Genomic DNA, 16,793 nt, shown 5'->3' with positions numbered 1-16,793 from the left:
GGATTTGAAATGAAGCAATCAAGATGTGATTTATGGAATTATGGACAAACCAATGTGATTATAAATCTAAGCACTGTTTTTAATACTTCTCAGTGACTGCCAAAAAACGTTTTGCCAGACATTTACAGAATCCAGCTTCACTCGCTGCTTGTTTCTACAACTTCCTGCCTTTGGTTTAGTCTTCAGTTAGTGAAAACCATGCTTATCTGGGCTGAGGTCTGGGGACTGGAGCAGCCATTTAACATCATTCAGTTTCTCTGCCAAAGAAGCTCTCAGGTTGCGTTGGCTGTTATGTTTCAGGTCATTATCCATCTGTACAGTTAAGTGCCGTCCTATTAGTTTCCATTAGCTGCTATATTTGCCCATGCTATAATACGTTATTCACCATATTTGAGAGAGGATGTACGCTTCGGATCCTGGGCTATTACGAGTCATTTTGTGGCAAAGGTCAGGTCTAATCAGGTCTTTCAGTTCCTGGGTGTTACAAATGGTTTCTATGCTGTGGTAAACCTTTTTTACTTGCATTTGCGTGCAGGATTTTGTGTAGATGACCTGTACCATGCGTTTCAATTACATGGGGAAAAAAATGGAGCAGGATGCGCTATGAGAAGAAGAAAAATCAGCACACGCAGTGCAACGCTCTGGGCAATGTTTGCTGGGGTATTTGGCATTCTGGCATCTGCGTGGATACTTTTTCACAGGTACCACCAACACAAAAGTTACTGCACACGAACCACACATCTCTGAGGTACTTGATCAACAGTTATGTTTACTGAAAGCCAGTAAGGAGAAAAGATTTCAAAACCAACTCTATGTCTACATAAGGATTGATTATGAGCCATGAAAATGAGAAAGGCATAATTGTCTACACTAACAGAATAAAAACTAATGCACAATATAATGTTCAAGCTTGATCTCCTAGTGCTAATCAATACTTGTGGTGTTTACACCACATACAATGGAAAGGAATGCACTAGCATTTATCTAGCACTTTTCTAATCTTCCCACTCAAAGTGCTTTAGACTAAAATTTAATTATACATTTATACACAGCTTTCTTCTTTATATTTTAAGCACTTTATTTATCTCGCATACACGGTAATGAATGCATTTGGATTTTAGGTAGACTGCCCAAAGGAAATCCATGTAGGTACAGGAAGACCTCTGTTATTAGACCTCTCTCTGCATTGAATCATACCTGTTATTAATCTCTGTCTCTCTTCCACAGCATGTCTTTTGTCCTGTATTCCTTCTCTAACCCCAACTGATCGCGCAGCTGGCCCCGCCCCTCTCTGAGCCTGATTCTGCCAGAGGTTTCTTCCCGTTAAAAGGGAGTTTTTCCTTCTCACTGTCGCCAAAGTGCTTGCTCATAGGGGGTCACATGATTGCTGGGGTTTTCACTATATGTATTACTGTAGGGTCTACCATACAATATAAAGCACCTTGAGGCGACTGTTGTTGTGATTTGGCGCTGTATAAATAAAACTGAATTGAATAGAACACGCAAGCTCTGCAGGAATCAGGAACTTCCTTGCTGTGCAGAACACTGATAATCATTGCACCATCATGCCGCCCATGGCAACATTTCTACTGCCAAACAGACCTATCGCAACTGTCGAGGTCTGCATCACTGCGACATGTACATTTAACGCAAAGCTGTAAATCAGGCATTAGGAACAGATGGTGTCCCTAATGAGTTGACCAGTGAGTGCAAACTTGAGCTATTTAACAAAAGGAAATCAATAAAATAAATACATTTAAAAAAAATATTTAAAAAGCGAATAAAATATTCCTTGAAGTGGTCCTTACTTACATGTAACAAACAGCAGGTTGTAGCCTACTTCAAATGTGTTTGAACTAGTAATCACTAATGGTTATTTTACAGTTATTATATTAGCTGTGCTATTCACACATCAATCCAAAACATCTTTGTATTAAGAGAGCTAGCAGGTTAAAGGCTGGCTAATTTCCAGTCAGGCGGCGTCACACATTTGTGTCTCTATCGGTTAAGTCCTAGAAAAGCTCGGGGCTGAAGAGCAGGGCTGAAAGCAGCTTTTGTTTGATTTTATTCTTTGAGGTAAATGCACTTTTGATGTGTGTGGTTTTTAAAAACACATCCATTAAACATTGGACACCAAATGAAACAGCTCTTCAAGCCAAAACTGATGAATGCAGCAACGCAATCACATCCCTTTCTTTCCTCCACCATCACACTTTCAAGGATACATTTAATCAAGATCGATATTTAAAAGCAGTTGTGACCCCTCTCCTTTATTCAGCGCAGTGAACCAATTCACGAAACCTTTTCATTCGAAATACATCGCAATTACAGAATTCACATTGAAATTTCCTTTCGCGGCACTCGACAGCTCTACAGCTTGTGCTCATGTCTGGGTGTCCTGGATTTAAGGAATCAAACAGGCTTCCTTACAGCCCATCCCCCATGCCACTTTCAGAGCAGCAGGAAAAACGATGAAGGCGTGCTTTGCACCAGCTCCCTCCCCCACACACTGCTCCACCAGGCATTGCTGGGGCTTGTGGGATTAAGAATGGAACACGATGACAGACAAAAACAGTCCTCAGCACCTCCCTGCTCTGCTGTCTTTTATACTGCAAGAGCATGAAAAGGCTGCTATGAGGCATACAATAGAGACAGTGATAGATCAACTCTATGAGTGAACAAGATAAGTGTGGGTGAATAGCTACACGGATCTTTATATTGTTCCTGTATGACAATGTCAGCGTTGAAATTGTGCGAATAATAAAAAAACGAAGAAGAAATTTTGACATTTACTTCACTTCACAGGGATTATGTTATGGTTTTGCGTGACAGTGTGCATTACATTTTAGTCAGCCACTGGTACTTTACTGGCTCATGTGAAGCACATAATACCTTTGATTTCACCTGAGGCTTGTTGGCATTTATTTTTAACATGGAATAACCATTTAAAATAAGCAGGCAATTATCAATCCTGCTTTCAAGAACAGGGGGGAAAAAAAACACTGCTGTGTGGGCCATTTCCTGTAGCTGGACTCAGCATCTTATACATCAAGGGTACCCTTTCTCATCGCATGGTAATAAAAGAGAAATCAGCAGTTGGTCTTTTCTTCTGCATCACATGTCAGACTGCTTTGGGGAATGTACATTTCCAAGCCTGCAGAAAGCAACAGGCCCTTATGAGCACAATTTCCAGAAGTCTACAGTATTAAGCACTACTGTTTTTATTTCTCTATGATAAATAAAGCCAGTGCTGTTTCAAAGATACTTTTCACCTTATAAACAAGGCGAGCATTCTTCTTGCCAACACAGATTTCGATAGAAATAGAAAATATTGTCAAATTTAGCAGGCTTTAGTTAGGATAAAAAAAAAAAACATGTATGCCAATATGTTTGTTTTTTCTAGGAGACTAATGAATAAAAACAACTTATTTAATGTCAAAGGTACATTTCGCTAAAACGAGAAATTAAAAAATTCTTTTCACAAGGACAAATATAACCCAATCCAGTGATGCCAAACAGATATGTGCAAAGTTAAAACCAAAAATAAAGGAAAACGTACCTTTTCATTTTTTACCTTCTTTAACGTCTTGCATTCTCCATTACCATTCTCCACCTCCTCTGGTTCAGTTTTTGTAGTCAGTGCTGGTACTATCCCAACAGGTTCAAGTGCAATATTCCCCATTTGATTGGCATCTGCCAAGTCTGCTGATTGCGTGTTCTCAAAGGATGCGTTACGACTATTTCCCAAAGCAACCTGGGCTTGAGAGACAACGTCCTTCTCTGTGACACCTATTGCAACGACAGGGGCGCCATCTGTTTTGTCCTTCTTGCTTTTCCCACTAGCCCCGTCTTTCTCTTTTTTACCGCCGAGAACACCTCTGGAGGCTTTTCCCACTTTTTCCATGTTCTTCCCAGAGGTGGAATTGTTGCCAGCAGCTGCTGCACTTGCTGCTGTGCCTGTTGGCTCCCCTTGAGTCCGCCCTGTAGTTTCTTTTTTACCCCCATCTCCAGCTGAAGCTTTGTTATTATTGTCTTTAGAGTTCTTACTGCGCTTGTATTTGGATTTACTTTCCTTGCCTTGAGAGCCAGACACTGGACTAACAAACCTGATGTTGTCAGGCAATGCCGCAACTGCACTTGGTGGTGCCGCCATACCGTCCTTGGTGCCAGACATCTCAAGTTTGTCCTTCTCTAAGTCAGCGTCAAGGTCAATAATCAGATTTCCAACACCGATATCCCACTCATCCCCGCTGTCGTAAGTGTCCACCGCATTAGAGTCCACACCTTTCCCGCCTGCAGTGCCACCACTTAGGGACATTTTAGTGCCAACGGCCCAGGATTGCCTCAGTGAGGTCCGACACCCTCTTAGACGGTTGGGACACAGGGGCAAGGGTTAGAGAATCCTCACGGTCTACTTGTTCCTGTCCCATTTAACCACATTTTACCCTAGAAAAAACAGAAGCAAGAAAACACATACATTAATCTCATATTTCAGACACAAAAATAACAGTGGATACAAAAAAAAAAAAAAAAAAATCGTTTGATCATGAGCCAGTAATTCTCTGATGATCACCGTGCAAACCACTATGGTAATACCCACTGGTGTGACAGCGCTGCTCGAAACCCTCTCTTCATAATCACTTCCCACAGTCGTCATGGCAACCATGGGAAATGTAGCCTAAATCCTGCCTTGACAGCCAAGGTGGCCCCACTGTTCTGAATGACTGGCTCTCTTTTCACAAGCCACTGCTGATAGTGCCACTGCTGATAAATAAGAAGTAGCTGGCCTCACACTCCCCCGCATGGTTTATGAAGCCGTGCCTTTTCAACTCAATAGTATAATGGTAATCTTGAACTAACAGAGGAGCTTAAAAGCATGAATGAACCAGTGTACGTCTCAGGAGAACACCAGTTTGTTGTATTTGCTTACACAATGTAGCCTAAAGGTCATCACTTTTATATATCTTTGGGCAAATAAATATGACATTCTTGAACAGATCTTAGCTGTATCCATTTGTGGACATACTGCAGAACAAAATGGTCAGAAAAGAATGTTTAAAAATTCTTTTCTCAAAACAGAACTCAAATCTGGGTTTGAAAAAGGTAATATAGTTATATAAATCTTTTTGTATAAAGATACAAGTTTTTGGTTCTTGTTTTTTCCTCTGGAGTTTCAGAAAAAAAAAAGATGTGAGCTCAATGTGAAAATCAAGCTGTTAGCGTGCTTGTTGTGAGTGGGCGACTGTGAAAAGAGGTTATTATTTACTATAAGAAACACTGAAAGTCTGCTAGGAGCTTTGTAAAGTACAACGATGTCTCCGTGTAATTAACCAATGCACAGCTTCACACAGTTTTAGAGTTAGGTAGTTGTATTTTGACACTAAAGTAATAACTTGCCATTAGCTCAGTATTAGCAACAGGTATATAGGGGCTATGTATGACTACATTTATATGAAAATGGTGATTAACAATAGTGACTAAAACTAAGGTGCAGAAACACAACTTAAGGTCAGCATGAAGTTGAAGCTATGTAGTAATACTAATGTAATGAATGGAGATATGTGTAAAATAACAGAAATAAAACAATGCTAATAATAAAAGTAAATAATGATGAGTTCATACAGATTGTGTTTACATATTATAGGCTATTAAAATATCTTAGTATTGTATCACATAAAAATATATCCTCAGAGGAAGTCAAATATTATAATCATTATAATACAATGTTGAATTTCATGCTTATGTCCCAAACATCTATTCCTGCTTAAAGTGCTCCTTTAAATTTGATGCTTATTGCTACAACTATTTACGGTCAGGTGGGTCTACAAAATGATTAGCTTTCATTTTCTGCTACATTTCATAGTAAAATTATGCTTCAGCTACATCTAATTATCTGCCAGTCAAATTAGCTTGGACCTAACCTTCTCAGAAATGTAAATGTGTCGCTGAGATGCAAACTGCAACAACTGCAGTTTGGTCGGCAGCAATATGTCGTGTAGCAAACAGATGTAAATGTTGCATGGGATGTTCTGTGAAAATTTATGTATATTGTAAATGCAAGTAGTAGTAGTAGTGGAGTAAAAATGTAAAAAGAAAATTTGATTAAAATCCAGAATAAAATTTGCTATACGGATTCAGCAAACCTTTTTCACAATCAATCAATCAATGCGTAAATGAACAACTGGTATTAAACAGTGCTTCTATAAAGGTGAGTCAAGAACTGATGAAAATCAAGGACATCATTCACAGTGTGTTACTAGAGATATCAAACTCTGCCAGTTAAAAAAAATAAATGGCAAGAAAGCATTTTACTTTTACTTTATTCATAAAACCTATAAATTTATAATGCAGACTTTTTTTAAAAACCACAAACCAATATAATTAAAATTCACATCTGAATGTTGGACTTCTACTCATGTGTATTTGGCTCATTTGAATCCTGTGGCATCCACCAAGAACTGTGACAGCACCCAAAGAGATTACATGGAGATATTAGCATATTTTCTGCCTCATTACTGCTGGTAGTACAATTAAATGAAATAAATGTTTCTATAATGGAAGAGCTCAAAGAATTATCCTTTATACCAAATTATCCAGTTATGACACATACCCACACAAGACTATCTTTATAAGTTCAGTTACACCCTCCTCAGGGGGGAAAAAAATCTAAAGGATGCAGCACAGATGCTGGTGCACACTTACACCTACCAGCTCATTTTAACATGTACCCTGACTTAGCTCCATCAAGAAAAACAGTGGAAACATCACAGCTGGATCACACAATACACACATCTCGTTCTGTTAAATGATCACCCCCAGCAGTGACGGAGGTAAAACTGTTGAGCAATCATTTGATCGCTGCTTACTCCTCACAGATGGCTCCCCAAAGGAACGACCATCAGTGGCAGGTTTTGGAGGGGCGGAGTGATGCAGCTGTCCCTATATGACTGGGTAAACAGTTGTGAGGTCTAATTTGTCCAACACCTCGACAAAAGAGAGGTTGTAACTCTAGTGGCAGTTGACCCACTGTACTGCCCCTTTTGCTGGAGCTGCAGTGCAAGCCCCTTTTTAAAAAGCTGCACTGAGGAAATGTCCCAAAGAGTGGCCCATTGAGTGAAAGGCATGCAGGCTGTGTAACTCCCACAGTGCTTGCACCCCCAGCCTCCTCCCACCCCCCTTTTTTTTTTCTCTTCTCTTCACAGATCCAGTTTCATTCAGCTATCTATTCGAGGCCATGTAGGGGTGATTTAGCCTTGAGAGTGTAGAAAAAGGACAGCGGGTTGTGATTTCTGGATTATTTCATGTGGAACACAGCTAATTCAGATTTGACATAATGTGGTTTTTCTACATGTGACTGCTAGAGTATGTGTCTGTAAACAAGGCTCTGAAAATGACTACTGAGGCACCGGCCAGCCTCATTTTCCCTTTTTTTGCTTACCAAGTGTAGCAGACAGAAGCAATACAATGGAAAGGTGAAAAATAACACACAGACACAATGGGAAATATGACAAGTGACTCTATTATTACCACCTGTACCTGACAGAGAAAATATGACTGCACTATTAAGGGCTCAAATGAGGGTAATTCTCCAAAATCTGACAAAAATAGCCGGCAATGGACGTTACACATTTTAAATCAAAAGTCAGAGCAGGTAATTATTGTTTGATAGCACAGACAGCCAGATAAGGACTCAGCTAAGGTATAAATGAGACGTGCCCTTAAATTAAGCATGATTATCTCTGCTAGGAACCTTCTTACTGTATCCTACTATCACAAACCCAGAGATCCTTGAGACACATGGCAACGAAAACCCATTCATTTAGATTATTGCATCCCATGATAAACACATATTTAATAGCACTACCAGTGGGGCCCAGGGCATTGTTTGTTGCAGCTCCTGGTATAATAACAATAAAAAAAGCTTATATAATGCTATAATGGTTTCTTTTCCTTTTTTTAATTGAGGTGCATACTTAGTCATAATGATTATTACCTCATCCTGAACTCAGTGCACCACATCTTATTAAGGACTGAAAGATGTTTCTCCAGAGTTGCTCTAAATTGTCGTGCAGGGCTGGAGGAGAGATTTGGTTTACCATATCTCACAGAGAAGAACACCTGCAAAATCTCAAATGCATTCCCTGCATAGCTGTGACTCTCTATATCAAGCACTGAATGTTTGAACAGTGAGGGATATCCAGTAGCACTTGTGCTAGGAAAATGCACCATGCGCATTCACTTCATATTTCATTCGTGTAGCTGACAAAAAACAAACAAAACTGAAAAAAACTCAGCTCCACTATCCACATCCTAAAATTGCTCATATTGCCGCTTTAATTCTCAGTTTCAAATTGTATAACAGGTGAACAAAATGCAGTGAGCATAATGACCCAAAACAAGGGAGCATCAAAATGTGTATGCATATTACTTTTACAGTATTGTGGAAACTAAAATGAATTAAGAGAAGGAATCTGAGTGATCTGGGTGTGTAACAGTGTGTTAATCTATATTACATTAGAACTCTCTCTTTTTTTCCCATTGATTGAACACAATGTTTTGCTTTTCCCCTTTTACATTTAGCGTTGTTTGACTTTCACATGCTTTGGCTGCTCCATATGTTTCTGGATTGCAGTCTTCCAATTGTGCTATCGTTAATTTGATGGTTTGTAACTTCTTGCCTGCTTCTTCTATTGTGCAGCAGTAGTTCAATAACAAGATGTTTCCTTTAATGGAAAAAGTCTCCAGCAACTAGCTCCATTTAACATGACTGCTGAACCCACTTTTAGCTGCTCAAATATAATTAAACAAATGGAAGGAATCACAATTGAGGACTGCCTTTACTCTGAAACCAACATTATTCTGAGGTTTCTTTTAACTGCCTTTATTTTGTGTGTTTTAGTTCAGGTGTCTTTTTGTATTTAATTTATCTCCAACAGGTGAGATGCATGTTCCACTAGATTGTGATCAAGTGACTGACTTCCTATTGAAGAATATTCCACTTCATTACCTTCAAAAGCGCCCGGATTGCTTACACAGTGTTTTGGGTCAGTTTCCATCTGTACTGTGAAGTAGCGTCCCATCTACTTTGCTACGTTTGGCTGAATCTAAACAGACAGTATTTTCTTTGTACACTCTGGATTATCCCACTGCTTTTGTCATCTGTCACACCATCAATAAACACCAGTGACCCAGTACCGCTGGAAGCCATGTCCAGTCTAATCTGGTCTTTCGGCTCTTGGTTTGTACCTTAAGGTAAACCCTCTGCAGTTCTTTTTGTGAAGTCTTCCCTTTATGCTATGCTTAGATAATGATATGCCAACCTCCTGGAGAGTTGTCTTCACCTGACTGCATGCTATGAAAGCAATTTTGTTTCCTTTGCAAAGGCTCCTGTGATCATGCACCACTGTTCCCTTCATCTAATGGCCAGGTCTCTATATACTGCCAAGCCCAAGCTCTCTCTCTCTCTCTCTCTCTCTGAAAAAAACCCCCAAACTTTTAACTGGTCACCTTTAATGTTGCGCCTGCAGTTTGGGTTTTGCAGTTCCTTTGATTGCACAATGCTGACTCACAGAAAAATCCACAGCTGGAATAAACTACAGACCCTCTCACTGCTCAGCTGATCAAGATATAATGGAGGAATAACCGCTACCTGTGCACAAAAAAGGTTCTGAGTCAGCTAACCAACAACATTTGGCTCTTGAAAAAAAAAAGAAAGAAAAAAAAGAAAAGAAAAAAAAAAAAAAAAAAAAAAAAAAAAAAAAAAGGAGCCCTCAGGTTGAGCCCTCCAGGAGCATCTTCCATGGAGGGCTCAACCCTTTTCCCCAGTCAAGTCTGTCCCGTGTTTAGCAAAGTGAAAATAAAATAAAATAAACAATAAAAGGTGAATCAAATAGACCATTACGGCAAGGCTGGGATGGTCCATTTGGTAAAGTAAATCCGTTGGGCATCTTTCTTCGCCTTTAGACAATAATTCTGATGGCAAAAGAGCAAAACGGATGGGCCACACATTGTAACTGCAGTTACATTTGAACAAAAACTGTGTCAAGGTTTACATATATTCGGAAACAGCTGACCATTCTCTGAAATAGGCAGAAATAATTTGTCCATGACAGGAAAAAAAAAGAAAAGAAAAAGAATACTGGGAAATAAGATAAACAGTAACAAGGCTCCCTTAGAATCTGTTCCTAATATTCTGCCTAGCAACACCACTGTGCTGTTTAGCTTATGGCTGAAATTGATTGTACTGTAACACAGAAGCAGAGTATAGCAAATAAACACTCATTTGCATGCTTACTTCTTCTAAATTATTATTAAACCAAACAATGGCACATAAATCCAGTGCAAAAATAATGGTAATGGTAATTGGCTGCCCCCCATATCACAGAATGTATAGGTCCACTTATTAGTGATGTCGATGCTCCTGGCTAGCTTCACATCCGATGGAAAATCTTTGATTTGCAATAACATAATTTAGTATTGCAATGACAGTTTGCCTTGTGTAAATAAACAAATACTAATTATTCAATGCTGAATATAAAGTCCACTTCAGCATTGGCATTCTCTAATCTTTCCATATTCAAGGCTTAGCTACTGGCCGGGTATATAAAGCTATAAAATATAATAAATTCTTAATATCCAGGTAGGTTCAGAAAGATCTGCCAGATCTTCATTCTAGTTTGTTCAGATGGCAATTTAGTGCACTGTGGTTGTGTAAGACTCTTTTTATTTTTTTACTCGAGGATCTTCAGACAGCAGTAACAGTAACAAATGTAACTGTTATTAACCAGAGTTAAACTTGATTTTTGACTTGACTATGCTGTCTCCACCATTTGCTGTAACGAATGTGGTAACAAACAGTAGAGAACATCAAGCACAGTTTTGTTTGTCCATTTGATCTGGGAATTGTTTAAAAAACTGTTGTCATAATAGTAGGGAAACCCAACCGTTTAACCGGATGTATTCAGCCCTGATTGGTGTGATATGTCACATATTCACATGCCTTGTTTAGATGTCTTATGGCTTTAACTGCTAGTAGAAGCCCAACATGACAAAAGAAGACCAACTTGAATGCTTACTTTGTCTTGTAAAATGTCATTATGGATACTTTGGGCAGAGGGGTGGAGGTGGGGGGGTTAAAACCCAACGCCTACAGATGTTCTCAGATCTTCTTAATTTCACTCAGGGCGCGCATTCACAAACTAACCTCTGTGTAATTGGATTGTGTGCTTGAGCTGATTATCAAAAAATAAACACTAGCAGCCAATCAAAGTGATGGGAATCAGGAGTCTGTGGGTCAGCCAGCATCTTGAGCAGTAAAGAGGCCAACAACAGTAACTCACAATGCTAAGCAAATGGAGGCTCACTAGACAGCTGCCTTCCATATGAGTGAAGATAAATTTTACAATCTCCCATTTCTAAAAGGTTGATTTTTTTTAATTAACTCATTCACTGCCATTGACGTCTATAGACGTCAATTACGTTTTTCAATGGGAGGGGCCAGAATACAACCTCGGGCAGCTTGTCAGTGAATTTGATTTTTTCATATATTTGTAAATAAATTGTTTTGATAAAACATAACCTTTCTCAGTGTTATTTCTGTTTTATAGAAGTGAAAAACTATTTTATATGTTAGAGGTGTCACAAAGCAAGAAATATTAGTGTCAAAGGCACTTTTCTGCTTGAAATGTATTTTTCACAAAAAGCTCGTTTTCTCCCTTTTTTTGGTCAAAACAGGCATTTTTGGTGGAACCCACCTCTCTTCTACAGCTGATTACTAAAGAATGGAAAATGGTAGAAACAAGCTTTTTTTTTGGATGAAAGAAGAGAGTCTGTTCTTCATTTTGGTAGGTTCAGCGTTTATATGATCATAACACACAGTTTTCTGTGGCTCTTCAAAAATGAGTGAAAATGCTCAAAAACCCAGTGGGGCAGTGGGGAGTTACCTGATTTGAAAATGGCTGGCAGTGAATGAGTTAATACATTATACTCAACACTCTATAACCTCTTAATATAAAGTCTTCCAGTCTTTTCTGCAGTAGTCTTCCACGATTTCTGGACTGGCAGAACAATGACTCAGACCAAACCAGATGTAGAAGAGCTGCTGTTGGGCAGCAAAACTTAAAGCTCTTACACAACGCCGCTTTAAAAGGTATATTGTCCACAGTAGTGTTCCAGTAAAATGGGTTAGGTGACAGAACAGAAGTAACACTCTTTTACATCTTGCATCAATGTCACATCAGTACATAAACACTAAGGTGGACAAATAAGGCAACGCAGTCATCATTTGATCACAGCTGAAATGCCAACGTAAATGTTAAACTCGACTACAAATATTTACCTCTGCTGCCCCACAGACTGTTTTGGAATATTAAATAAATAAAATCTATTATGTGATCAACTACACTGACATTTAAACTATTTGCTCACAGAAAAGGTTAGATGCATTAGGAAACTGACTTCTTGACATTACACCCTCTCAGCACCGTATCCGAGCAGGTGTATTAAAGCGTGCACAAAAACCAAGACAAGCCTTTGCAGATTCCAGGAGACAACATTTTATTTTTGCTGCGACTTATTGTAGATGTCAGAGCAAAACATGGAGGAAAAAAATCATTTAAAACTATTGAACCTTTTATTTATGACCACTTCTGCAAGATGATTGCACAGGTCACCTGAGACAACCCTTCCCAGTCTGACTTGGACTGACTGCAATCACTCCCAGAGAGATTTTGAAGGTTTCCTAATAATTACTGTCTGATTGGTGAATGCAGACATGCAAATATGTTGCCACCAGTCAGATTAAGTCTTTGTTAATAAGCACTTGAGGAAAGTTGAATATTTGGCATATCACAAAATATACCGACAAGAGCAACACATTCATAATTAACTTAAGTGATCCATTATTACTGGGACAAAACTGACCAGGCTTAGTGTTCACTCTCATTGTAAGTTCCATGTGTGGCAGGCTTATTTTTCTGTGACCACACAAACAGCAGATTCTGGCAGCGAGTTAATACATCCTGCATGATTAATAAAATTGGCATAGTGTTCGCCCTGCTTTGAAGACCAACTCTGCACTGGTGCGTTGTCAAATCGTTCCAACGTGTGCCTCGCTAAAGCTCTTGCATTTTTGTTCCAGAAGGAAATGTGAATGGACTTCTGAGTGTCTAGCTCACAGCTGATAACCAAACCAACAGAACATCATGCCAGTTCTGCATTGTTGTAACTTTACAAATCAGTCTAACTTCAGTGCCAATCACTCATATCAGTAACAGTACAAACGTTTCAAGCAACTGTTACAAGAAGAAACCAAATTCCTTAATTATAAAACCTTATTGTTAGTAGTATCTATTTAAGGCAGATGACTGCAGTAATAGGGGAAATGTCATGGATGGAAAAAGATGACATCTTGAAGTGACATGTCTAATAGTGGGGAAATGGTAACTGCCAACGGATTCAGCTGGGGGCTATACAAAAATCTACTTGCCTAGTGAAGCCTCTGTAATTATGTTGTATGCTTAAACAAAGCATTTTGAGATGATCGCTCTGCACAACAAAAGCTGCCAGATTAAAGAAATGAAAAATGGCACAACAGACGGGGCTAACAACTACTTTAATTTTTATAAGGTGCTGCATTTTTACAGCTTACGCCCCTCCCCCTCCTTTGATAGTGATATCAATAGATTAAAAGAAAGAATAAAGCCTTGATCTGGAGGTTTAAGTACTTGACAGATTAAGGCAACTCTGCGTGAATTGTAATCAAATTGAGATAAATATCAGGCTTGAACTATTCGAAATAAACATATGCCTCAGATGATTCAAAGCTACAGAACATCAAGTGCGTTTACGGTCATTTGATAACGGAAATGCTTGCCCCAGTAAATCAAATTCTTCTGCCTGTCACAAAGTATTAGTGAAATGCTCTTAGAAATAACCTCAGCACAGTGTTAACACTATTCACCGCTATTCATGGCAAAGAAAACATCAATAAAAATGCACTAAAAGATCATCTGAATTTTGTCAAGTAGTCAAAGAGTGGTGGGTACTTTAAAAGGAAATTAGACTCACCTAAGAGAAGAAATAAATACTCACACTGTGGCTTGTCTGTGGTTAGAGCTGATGCAGAGAGCGAAAAGAACACGCACACGTTGGCAAGAGAGTAAGAAACCCCCAATCCTAAAACACTGACAAAGAGCCATATTGATTTTTCCTCTGCTCAAAGAGGACTCGAGCAGAAACAAGAGCAACTCCATTAACATGCCGAGCCATTCCACTATGCCATGATTTCTGAATTACCAACGCTAGTCTCTAAGATTCTCAAAACACTTCTAATTATCTCTGCTCTCTCCGTTCTATAATTGAGGCACTCTGTCTCAATGGAAGCTGATGTAGCGGCAGTCGCGGCATCTACTATGGCACTCTTCTTTGCATCCATGGCCAGCTGCACAATAGGCACACTGACTGCGCAATCTCCCAGTGGAGAGACTTTAGGGTTGATATTGCTAAGGAATTTTTAGTAATACATTACTGCATCCATCTATATGTTTGCACGTGGGGCACAGGAACACTTCAAGATGACAAGTATTCATCTAGCCTGTCATCTCTGCACACCAACATGAAAGTGGAACGTCGTCACAAATACCACACCAGGGGCTTTATCACCTATTTAGCAGTGAAAGATAGAAAGAACATCTTATCACTTAAAAGAACACACTAAACCAATACTCTGCATTTCATTAAAAATAACTACTTAGCATTAAGCCTCATATAGAACAGGGTTGAGTGATATGTTCCACTAACCAGCACTTTGTGGTAGAACAATATAATCTAGACCGTTAATAAAATAAAGCAGCCCAATTCAACTTTCAATTCTTTTTATAACACACATGTAAAATCTTCTAACGCCTAAAAACTACCAGCTGCGAACTCTGAATCACCAACAGCTGATATATCTGTTCAATCCCCAACACTAACAAGTCAACGAGAACAGCTGCACAAAGACATCTAGGCTATTTTCTCCTTTTTTAAAAAATGTGCACAACACTCATGGTGGAATTGTTTCCAGTATCTTAAAATGTCAGTGGAAAAAATAAAAAATAAAACCAATCACAGCTTTGTTTATCAGTCTTCAAAGAGCTACACAGACTGCACGAACAAGGACAAAGCGGTAAAATTAGAATGTTAATACTGCAGGACAAACTGCCTTGTTTAAGAGTAACATCTCCTCTGTGGTAATGATGATTGACTTCGACAACATTACATTCCTCCACAAGGTAGTGAGACTTAAAACACTCGATGGAGCCCTTTAAGCCAAAACAGAAAAAAAAGATGGTGCCATCTGCATTACAATGCAACAGTATATTTAGCATCTGAGCTGTTTAAACACTGAAACAGAAGGGACCATAGCAATAACTTCTGTGGTAATATCAGTTAGAGCTGATGAAGAGGTTCCCCTTGACACAAAACGGTCTTCTTTCTATAGGGGTTCAAGATAATTCAACAAAGAGTATGAAATTTCATTCCACAGCTCTGGTAGTCTTATCAAGCCTAAACTAATTTGGTTACAGACAGACTGTTGGCAAGTGACAACCACTCAGCAAGACTGTGAGATAAAAAGGATCAAGTAGTACATTACAAAGAGCTGCTTAGCAACATTATCGAGTACATCAAACACAAACTAGACAAAATCAAGTGCAATCTAGACATATCTTTTTTGACTGCTATCACTTGAATAATTTCTAAATGAAACTGGTTTACTAATGCTTATTGCAATGGTAGAGCACAAACTCATTAAACGAAACTAAATTATTCAGACGAAAGAGAATAACAAGTGTAGATAAGAGAGCTCTTGAAGTGCTTTGTGTTGACTTTAGGTCGACATCTACAACCCCACCAAAGTAAGATATGCGATGTTGGTAAAATTAAAACCTCAGGGTATGTTCGCGTTACGTGTTTGCTGTGCTGAATTTAATGTCTGGTCTTGACTATCTGTCTTACTTTGCTGTCAACATAGTGTTCCTACATGACAATCAAAGTGGAAAAAGATGACATTTTGTCATACTAGGTACCAAAAGATCCACGTCCATCAACAGAGGTTCAAAAATAGACATATTCAAAACCAAAAAAAAAGTAAACAAACATTAAGTGGAAGCAACTTCCTGATTGGCAGTGTTTTTAATCCAAATACCATAAATACCATAAATACTTAAACAGGAGCTCAGTAGAGAAATGCACACAAGGCCAAATGATAGAAAGTGTATCCAAGAGCACCAGCATTTCAGTATTTTAATAACATTTATCAAGAGGACTAGTCCATACAACTTAATAACATCTACTGGTAAGCACACAGACATCAGCCCTTTTCCTCAATATCATTTTCACTTGTGCTCAGTTGCTTTCGACATGATGGGGTATGATTTCTGTTTAATGGGCATTTTCTTTTCAGCACCTCGTTGGCTTTTTAGAGATGGTCTTAAACTTGAGTCAGTGAGCTGTTGAAAATAAACAACCCAGGCTTTAGCAGTAGGAAATCAGCCTTTTATCTTCTTCTTTTTTTTATTTTGCTTAGGGAGTCTGCCCACTGAGTGAAATGACCCTGAAATATATAAGTGAAATCTCTAAGAGCTGGCTGAAATCTCAAAATACAAGGAGAGGTCATTCAGTGCTTTCTTTATCATCTCCTTTAGCATTGGATATACACTGGATACACCCAGCAATCCTTTAGGACAACAAAGCATCTTAATTCTATATTTAATTTCTTGTAGCAGCAGCTTTCAAAGTGGGGTGATGTCAAT

At 38.8% G+C, this 16,793-nt stretch overlaps 1 protein-coding gene across 4 annotated transcripts in view; it reads right to left on the bottom strand.

Moving 5' to 3' along the window:
- The window catches only part of znf609b (zinc finger protein 609b), an 83,037-nt gene that overhangs the window by 53,334 nt on the left and 12,910 nt on the right, over positions 1 to 16,793 (bottom strand). For 3 of the 4 annotated variants that reach the window (XM_012920984.4, XM_004557977.4, XM_012920985.5), the window contains exon 2: positions 3,560 to 4,446. In XM_012920984.4, coding sequence (XP_012776438.1) covers positions 3,560 to 4,318 — 759 coding nt within the window. In that variant the 5' untranslated portion in view covers positions 4,319 to 4,446. The remainder of the gene's footprint in view (positions 1 to 3,559; positions 4,447 to 16,793) is intronic. The other variant, XM_012920986.4, reaches the window with a different exon arrangement.

The sequence above is a fragment of the Maylandia zebra genome, linkage group LG1 (genome assembly GCF_041146795.1).
Source record: "Maylandia zebra isolate NMK-2024a linkage group LG1, Mzebra_GT3a, whole genome shotgun sequence".
Classification (NCBI taxonomy): Eukaryota; Metazoa; Chordata; class Actinopteri; order Cichliformes; family Cichlidae; genus Maylandia; species Maylandia zebra.
Note: the sequence above shows the minus strand (reverse complement) of the source record. Positions and strands in the feature narration are given on the sequence as shown.